This window comes from Trichechus manatus, unplaced genomic scaffold (genome assembly GCF_000243295.1).
Source record: "Trichechus manatus latirostris isolate Lorelei unplaced genomic scaffold, TriManLat1.0 scaffold00049, whole genome shotgun sequence".
Lineage (NCBI taxonomy): Eukaryota > Metazoa > Chordata > Mammalia > Sirenia > Trichechidae > Trichechus > Trichechus manatus.
Genome location: NW_004443985.1, coordinates 1,004,239 through 1,013,116, shown reverse-complemented (window position 1 = coordinate 1,013,116; position 8,878 = coordinate 1,004,239). Strand labels below are relative to the sequence as shown.

General features: G+C 57.5%; 1 protein-coding gene across 1 annotated transcript in view; it reads right to left on the bottom strand.

The window, feature by feature from the left end:
• Nucleotides 1–363: 363 nt before the first annotated feature.
• Nucleotides 364–8,878, bottom strand: part of CSRNP1 (cysteine and serine rich nuclear protein 1) — an 11,844-nt gene continuing 3,329 nt past the window's right edge. The window contains exons 2-5 of the mRNA XM_004377386.2: nt 5,425–5,658; nt 3,379–3,638; nt 2,565–2,879; nt 364–2,475 (exon numbers count right to left, since the gene is read on the bottom strand). Coding sequence (XP_004377443.1) covers nt 1,477–2,475; nt 2,565–2,879; nt 3,379–3,638; nt 5,425–5,620 — 1,770 coding nt within the window. The 5' untranslated portion in view covers nt 5,621–5,658 and the 3' untranslated portion in view covers nt 364–1,476. The remainder of the gene's footprint in view (nt 2,476–2,564; nt 2,880–3,378; nt 3,639–5,424; nt 5,659–8,878) is intronic.

The following is an 8,878-nucleotide window of genomic DNA, read 5'->3' as shown; positions in this document are numbered from 1 at the left end:
CCACGGGCCACCTCCCACTGCCTGCCCTGCCCCCACTGGGGCAGGTCACTTCACTCTCAGCCAGGGCCCAGCTCAGTGTGGGTGAGTGGGAAAGAGGGAGGCCCCACCCGGCCCAGGAAGCTGCCCCCCTCAGTGATCCCCACCACCCCCGGCGAGGAGTGTGTTAATCCTAAAGAGGACGGCTGCCTTCCTCTCCCTCTTGCGCAAAGCTGAGCAACCTCTCGGCTGGCCTCGGCTGGCCTGCGGCCTCCAGGATGACTGACCTGGAGGGAGGCCGCATGTGTGTCCCCGGCTCCCACCCCCAACACAGCCTTGGGGGCCTGCCTCCCCCACCCTCCTCATCCCACAAACCAGACCACACTGTTAAAAACAGAACCTCTTTACTGGTACCTGGAAGTTCAGGTACAAGGTGTTCCCACGAGCACACAGCCTGGCGAGGCCTCCTGAGCAAGGGGCAGGGTAGGAGGTGAAGGGGCAGGCCCAGAGCCTGGGCTGCTTGGCACAGACAGAAAGGAAAATGAATGAATTATAGTTCTAACACTTAGGGATGGTGTCAAAATTACGATGCAAAATTCAGCATGGGCAGAGGGCATAAAGGCCCTCAGGAGCCCGCCCTTGCCCTGGCCAACTGGCCTCAGCACGGCAGGCAGCCCGGGCTGGAGTACGGCGCCCAGAAAAGACCTGAGGTGGTCAAGGGGGTGCTGTGTGTCCTGAGGCAAGCCCCTTGCCCTCTCTGGGCCTCCTGCTTCCCTCGCCAACATCAGTGGAGCTGGAATAAAGGCTGTGGCCTTTGGGAAGGGGATGGGGCAGAGGACAGGAAGCAGGGGGGCCGGGTAGGGCAGGAGGGGATTTTGGTCACGGTCGGTCAGCCCTGCGTGCCCAGCCATCCAGGAGCCAGGCGGCTGACAGAGTTGATCATAGGCTCAAATGCACACCTGGTCTGCACCAAAGCCCAGGCCGGGCTGCAGGTCTGCAAGGCAAAAGTGACTTCCAGGGTCTGTGCCCCACACTGACCCCGGACGACCCACCAGCCAGAGAAGAGGCCAACGCCACCTCTGTCTCCAAATAAATTACAGAAATAAATTACACTCTTCACAGTCCAAAGGATTTGCCCAGCCTCAGGGCTCAGGGCAGTGGGAGAAGCCGCAAGTAGCCGATCCCAGCCCTGTCTCGCTGTCTTTGGGCAGAGAGACATCATAGAAAGATGAACAGGGGAGCCAGATCTTCTCTTCCTGGCACGCGCTTTGGCGACGGGAAGAGTACTGTGTGGGCGGGGGGCCAGGAGCAGGGTGGCTGGAAAGGGGAAGCCCCGCCCCCGGCCCACTCCTCTGCACAGTTAAAAAAAATAAATAAATCCCGACTGTTGCACAAAAACCAGGAGTGCCCACAGACCGTTACACACAGGCCCCAGGGAACCCCCAAACCACAAAAAAGCAGCAGCAGGGTTCTGAGGGCTGGGAAAAGGCCTCCGCCTCCTCACACGCGTACTGGCTCCATCAGAGACGCTGCGGCAGTGTCTTCAAACAGCTGGCTGTCGATGAAGGGAGTGTGGACCACCTCAGCTGGCTCAGAAGAACCCATGAAGGACTCCAGGAAGCAAGTGGCTGTGTCCCTGGGTGGAGAGAAGCCTGGCAGCACGGGGAAGAAGGGTGCCTCGAGGGTATCCAGGCTGTCAGACACCTTCCGGGAGGTGTACAGGGGCCCCAGACTATAGTCCGGCAGGGCCTGGAGCAGCTCGAAGGAGTCGCAGGAAGACAAGCTCAGGTCCACGGAGCTGCTCTGGCCAGCGTCCACACTGGCCGGCCCTGGGGTGCCAGGGAGGCTAGCTTCTCTCAACTCTTCAGGGCCACCGTTCAGGAAACAGCTGGCATCCAGGTTGGCGTTCTCATCCAGGATGCCCAACGCGAGGCTCGAGCCGGAACAGCTGTGGGTCCAGCTGGCCAGCCCACCCGGGTCACCGGTACCAAAGATGTCAGCTGGGTGGAAGCAGCTCAGGTTGTCCAGGCTCCCCACGCCCCCTTCCTCCTCCTCTTCCTTCTCCTCCCTGCCGAGTTCTGAGTCATCGAACTGCAGGATCTGGACCAGGCTCTCATCATCTACGCCAGGCTGGAAGCCAGGGCCGGGGAGGGCCAGGTGGGCAGGGCCACCGGGGGCCTCGCTGGCACCCGACGCCGGGGACGATGCAGTGGAGGAATCAGTCATATCGCTGCTGCAGCTGTGATCCCCCAGCTCACCGCTCACCAGGGGCATGGCCAGTGGGAATGTGGGGGCCAGGGCCTGCTCACCAGGGCTGGGGGCGCTGCCCCGGGCAGGAGCCTCCAGCTCCACGAGGCTCTCGTCCCCCTGCTCCAGCTGCAGGCGGGTGAGCGTGTGGATGAAGTGGGTCTGAACTCGTGCCTGATTAAACTCCACTCGGCCCTGGGGGTTCTCGCAGCCCTCCCTGCAGCAGCCGCAGGGGAACGCCGTGTGGTCCACCTGTGGAGGGGAGACCGTAAGGACTCTGCAGAGCCCCAGAAGGCCCCAGCTCCCTGCCTGCCCCCTCCCAGCCCGGTCCAGCCCCATACCTGGCACTTGATGCCCGCCAGGCTGCAGCTGCAGCTCTCGGGGTTGCAGACCTTGTCGCAGTGACAGCCGCAGTCTTCCCGAGACTGGCGCAGTGCCTGCAGCTCCCGCTTCTCCTCGCGGTCGATCCTCCGCACTCCGGCAGCCCGCAGCAGGGTCTGCCGGCACCGGGCTGGGTAGGGCTGCAGGAAGGTCCCTTCCTCCAGCCAGCCGCCTGCCACGGCCACTTCCAAGTCCTCCTCCACAGACGCGTCATCGATGGCGTCCACGGTGAGCGGCGGGCCCGCCTCCGCCTCGGGCACCCCGGTCGCAGAAAGCTGCACTCACAAGAGAACAAGAGAGAGGAGGGACAAGAGAGGCTCAGATACGGGCACACAGTCTCTGCAGCCATCAGTCACTCAGCCAGCATCCCCGGGTGCTTCCCCAGGCTGGCCACCGTGGACAGTGTGAACAGGACAGCCAAGGACACTGCCTTCAGGGCATCTGCAGAGACAGCCTGTCCACATCCATCTCCAGTTCACGGACAGACCCCCGCCCCTAGCTAGCCAGGCAGATACAGAACCCCCATGTCACGTCAACCCCACACCCCTCTCCCCGGTACAGCAGTCAGGCACCGTGCCCTCAGCCCCTATCTGCAGATACCCAGGCAACAGACCCCAATTGAATCAATCACTGGTGCCCACGTGTCTGGTTCCTCAAACACCCAGTGAGCCAATCAGCATCCCACCCTGCTGCTAACTCTCCCTGAGGACCCCCTCCCTAGGAGGCTAGGGCCTCAGGAGCCACCGAAAGACAGGCCGTGGAGGTGGGTCCTACCTTCCGCCTCAGCACCTCCAGCTTCTCCTCCTTCAAGCGCAGACGGAGCCTCTCTCTCCGAGCCAGGGCCTGCTCGTGCGTGAACTCGGCCAAGGAGAAGCGGCGGCAGGCGCTGTGGCGAGGGGCCATGCCCAGCGTGCAGCCACCACGGCTGGGCACGCTGGTGAAGCCCTGGCACCGAGGGAAGTAGAAGACAGTGATGCCGTCGAAGGCAACGCGGCCGGGGCGCACCCGGGGAGCCCGCTTCAAGATGGACAGGGCTGGAAGGCAGGCAGGGAAGGGGCGGGCGGTTAGCTCTCCGTGAGGCACAGCCTAACTTCCCAGAAGGGCGTCCTGAACCTCTTCTCATACGCCCCTCCCCCACACTGAAAAAAGAAGTGGATCTGAATATAGGAGCCAGCACGGCTGGGACTGGAGCTCACAAAATTGAACACAACACTCACGTCCGTACTGGCTTATTATTTACCAGTTCAAATGAGAGTATTAGTAAGATTAAGCACCCTTCCTTTCTTCTTTTCTTTATTGGAGCCCCAGTGATGCGGTGGTTAAGAGCTCAGCTGTTAACTAAAAGGTTAGTAGTTCGAACCCGCCAAGCTGCTCCTTGAAAACCCTACGGAGCAGCTCTACTCTGTCCTATAGGGTCACTATGAGTCGGAATCAACTAGACGGCAACAGGTTTTTTGTGTCTTTTGGTTTTACGTACAGAGGTTTTTTTTTTTAATTATTATTGATTTGTAGAGGCTCTTTATATATGATATTTTTTACCTAGCTACCTCCTGAGTGAATTCCCCTTTAAAAGTGTTTCTGCTTATTTTCTTGAATTCATCAGATAGGCAGCCATCTGCAAATAATGGCAATTTAGCCTGCCTCAATCCGATACTTGTAATTCTTATTGTCTTTGCTAATTGAGTTGGCTAGCACTTCCTGAGCAGTGTTAACTAGCAGTGGCGACAGCATCCTGATCTTGTTCCTGACCTAGTGGGAATGCTTCCGGCATTTCCTTATTAATCATAGTGCCACCTTTTGGGTTAAGATATCCTTTTTAAGAAAATAAAAAAAGTCATGCTGAGGTAAAATTCACTTATCCTGTCTTTCAAAGGGTTTTATCTAGAAGGGATATTACATTTTATCAAATATTCTTTCTGCGTTTTAGCGGCTCTCATCTTTTTCCTCTTCTGACATAGTCGTTTGGTAAACGATATAACTGGATTTCCTAATATCCTGGTATTTACAGAATAAACCGATAGCAGTTTAGTCAACGTACTGTTTTATGCTGCCAGCTAAGGCTCCATTTGTGACTTTCGTATCTGTATTCTTAAGTTAGAACAGCTGCAGTTTTTAAGTTGGTTAGTTTTAGGGCATGCATTCAATGGAGGCAAAAACTGGCCCTTGGGGGGCAAATAAAGCACAGATATACATACAGTACATAAACAGACAGCATATCTGTGTTATTAAATTTTTGTAGGGGGGGCGATTAGGACAAATACATCTAAAAAGGCTGAGGAAGGGGTGATATTGAGACAGAAGGTTGAGAAACGCTGCTCCAGGGCTCGCCTGTCAGTTTGGAATCAGAATTACGCAAGCTTGAAAATAACCGAGAACACTCTTTTTTCACTACGCGCAGCTGAACGGCACTTTGACTGGAGAGGGACCGGCCGGATAGGCCCCGGGCGGCAGGTGTGGGGCGTTGAGTTCAGCAGCTGGGTTTGCAGGGGCCTAGGGAGCAGGCTGGAGAATGGACAGTGGAAGAGAAGGAAGGGCCCTATGGGCTACTGCAGGGAGCTCCAGCTGTGTCATTACTTTTCAGCAGGGAGTTCCAAGGTCCAAAGTGAATGGAGCTGGGCCCGAGTGCTCTGGACAGGGGCCACTTCTGAGTGGCTGCTGTGTTCCAGGATGTGCATGGGTGGGAGGTAAGGAGGGGAGCTACAGTGCTGGGGTCAGCACTTCCAGAGGCAGGAACAGCTTGATCAAGGGCCTCCCAAGTCTATCTTTCAGGTGGGGTGTGGTGGGGTTCCCAGGTCGTCAGCCACAGCAGGTAAGACTCACGGGTGGAATTTCGGGAACCACAGAAGTCACGGTAAGGCAAGGGCGTCTGGTCCCAGGGGACCTCCTCATCCGACTCCCATGCCGGGGAGGCTGAAGAACTTGGGGAGCAAGAAGGAGAGTGGCATCCGGAGGAGGAAGACGAGGAGGAGGAGTCCTCATCCAGCTGGTCAAATTTCCTCTTCAGCAGCCCGGTCATGGTGGCACTTAGTGCTCTAGGGCCTGGGGACAGACAGCCTGGAGTGGGAAGAAGAAAGCTCTAAGTGGCAAGCCGGCAGCAGCAGGCATGGACCCGTGCCCCCCAGCGCCACCCCCCGTGGTGCTCCACGTGGACACAGCACTGCCCTCCCTCCAAACTCAAGTCCAAGCCCACGTCCTGCTGTTTGCAGACCACTGCCACCTCTGCCCAAAAGTCCGCCCAGGCACCCATCAGGCGCCGTCCCCACTCCCTCCTACAACCCACCTGTACACACACAGGCACGGCCAGCAAGGGCAGGAGGCAGACAGACAGATGGGCTGACAGACCTCTGCCGGCCTCCCTCGTTCCCCGACAGGAATCCTGGGGGCTGAGTCACCGGCTGGGTGATTCACACCAGTTCGCATCTGTGTGCCTCTGTGTGTGTGTGTGTGTGTGCGTGTGTGCGTGTGTGTGTGTGCGCGCGCGTGGCCGTCTGCAGGCCTACGGTCTGCACATCCTCGCAGTCTGCTCCCTCCTCCTCTGCACACCCACACACTGCTGCACACACCCACACACACTGCTGCACACACATTGCCCTGCACACACACACACACCCACACACACCGCCCTGCCTGCACGCACACACACACCCACACACACCCACCGCCCTGCACACACACACCCACACACACCCACACACACACACCGCCCTGCACACACAGACATGAGGCACTCAGGCCAGGCCAGGCTGACCACAGCACCCTGGGAACCAGGCAGCCTTCACACCGACCACAGCCCATTCCCAGAGTCAGGACTTTCCCAAGCTCCTCCGCCTGCTGGGACGGTGCTTCTCAGACTTTCCCTCAGAAATCCCCACCCCACACGAGAGAAGTCCCCGGCCCCCAGGCGGGCCTATGTGACCCTGAGCCCTCCAAATCTGCAAGATCAAGTCTCCTGTGTGATTTAAAAATTCACATACATCTTGCCTTCTACCCCAGTATCCGGCCCTGTTTGGGGGAATTAACCGCCTGTGGAAAACTTACTTTTTCCCTTAAAACAAAAACCTTCCAGGGAAACTGACCGTCCAAGACAATGTCCCACGTCTCTCCTGGCTGCAGCTTGGTGAGCTGGAGCCCAAAGACAACACTGTACCATCCCCGTGTGAGGGTCTCGGGCCCGAGGGGGGTGCAGCCAGCTAGGAGACTCCCACAGCCGGCTGCCTCACTCGGGTTCAGGGGACTTGGGGCTCCCTCTCCTAACTGCCACAGCAAATAACAGTCCCCTGCACCGCCTGGGGGAGGGCCAACATCCTCAGGGGAGTCACTGCAGGCTTGAGCACAGCTACCTTGCCTGCTGCATGGTCCTGCCACACAAAGGGCTGGGCCCCTGGGAGGTCACCAGGAGGAAGGGGAAACAGAGCAAACAGAGGCCCAGTGCTGGGGAGCCCCTCCCCCTCACTGCCATCACAGGAAATGGCAGAGAACAGGAAAAACCACCCAGAAGGCTGCCTTGCTCCCCCTACTCAGGTGTCTCTTCCAAAAACCCCTCTGCCCAGCCCCCCACCAAGTCCCCAGACTGGATCCTACAGGGCGTGCTGTCAGCCAACTGCAGCCACTGCCCAGGCCGGCCTGACAGCAGTGAGACAACCTCTCCCTCCCTCGCCAACTCCCCACCCCGGGCTTGGGGGAACAGAGCACACAGGTGCTTCCGGGGGCTTCTCAGTGGGCTGTTTCTCGGTCTTGACATGGCCCCCTCCCAGGGTCAAACCACAAACAAAAACAACTCAGATCCCGGCTGACCTGCAGGTTCTCCCGGGAGATGGAGAACTCAGGACCCAAGTGTGTATGCACGCATGAGCGTACACACACACACACACAGACACACGCAGACAGACCACAATGACACTCAGACATAAACACACATGGACAAACAACATCCGTGCAGCCTGCCTCTCACCACAGTCCTGCCGGGAGACCCCAGCCTTTCCCAAGCTCCAAATGCCATCTACAGGGTGCTGAATGCCTAAGACCCACCCCCCAAGATCCCCAGAACCAAATGCCTACTTGGCATCTGCACCTGGCTGTCCCCTAGAAACAGAAAATTCCACAGGCCCCAAATCGAACCCATCGTCTGTTTCCCACCCCCCCATGCCATCTGTCCCTCTTCCTGTGTTCCCATCTTAGTAACGGTACCGCCACCCACCCAGTTACTCATGCCAGAAACCTGTAGTCATCCTCAACTCCTTCCTCATGCTCCTGCCACCCGCATTCAGCCACCCAGGCCCTCAAGTACACAGGATTAGCTCATTCAATCCCCACGAGCCAGACACGGCTCAGGAAATATCATGGAGGCCACACCGTGTAGGGTGAAGAACCTTGGCTCAGACCACACTGCCTGAGTCTGATCCCTGGCTTGGCTCCTAATCAGCTGGGAGATCCTGGGCAAGTTACTTAACCTCTCTGTGTCTCCAGTTCTTTGTCTGAAAACCTTATGGGGCCAGGAAATTCACATGATTCAATGCACTTCCAGCTCTCAGGACAGCAGTAAGCTCAGTGAATGTTAGTGTGATTCCGTATCGTACAAATACAAAGGAAAAGGAAAAACAAGAATGAGCTCCTGGATACACACAGCACGGACACATCTTACAGACACCGCGCTGAGTGGAAGCAGCCAGGCACGCATGTATGTGAATGAAGTTCATGAAAAGGCAAGATCCATCAGTGATGCTACAAGTCTGAATGGCGGTCACCCATGCACTGGTCCACCCGTCTTCTGGGGGCTGGAAACGCTCTGCGCTGATCTCGCGGGTGGTTACACCTAGCCGGACACTTAAGATCAGCGTACTTTATGCACTTCACGCACGTCACCTTTAGTTTGAAAGTTATTACCCTTATCACGCTTCTGTACCCAGTGCTACTCCCCATGTCCTCTGCCCCTGCCCCTTCCCCACAGCCAGTCTTCATCTGCAGCCAGAGTGACCTTAGGAAGCACAGATCTACCTGCCAGCTTAGAACCACTCCATCACTCCCCACGGTCTGAGGATCAGGTCCAGAATTCTGCAAGAGGCTGGAGCAGGCTTGGGCCCTACCTCTTTGCCAGTCTCACCATGTAAGACCTTCCTGACATCCCTTTCCATTCTACACTCCAGCTGAGCCTGCGCTGTCCCGCCCCCACTCACTTGGCTTTTGCACAAGCTGTTTTCTATGCCTGGAACAACCCCAGACTCATCCCCACAAAAGCAAACCTCCACTGGCCCCCCTTCAAGGAGCCCTGGTGGCA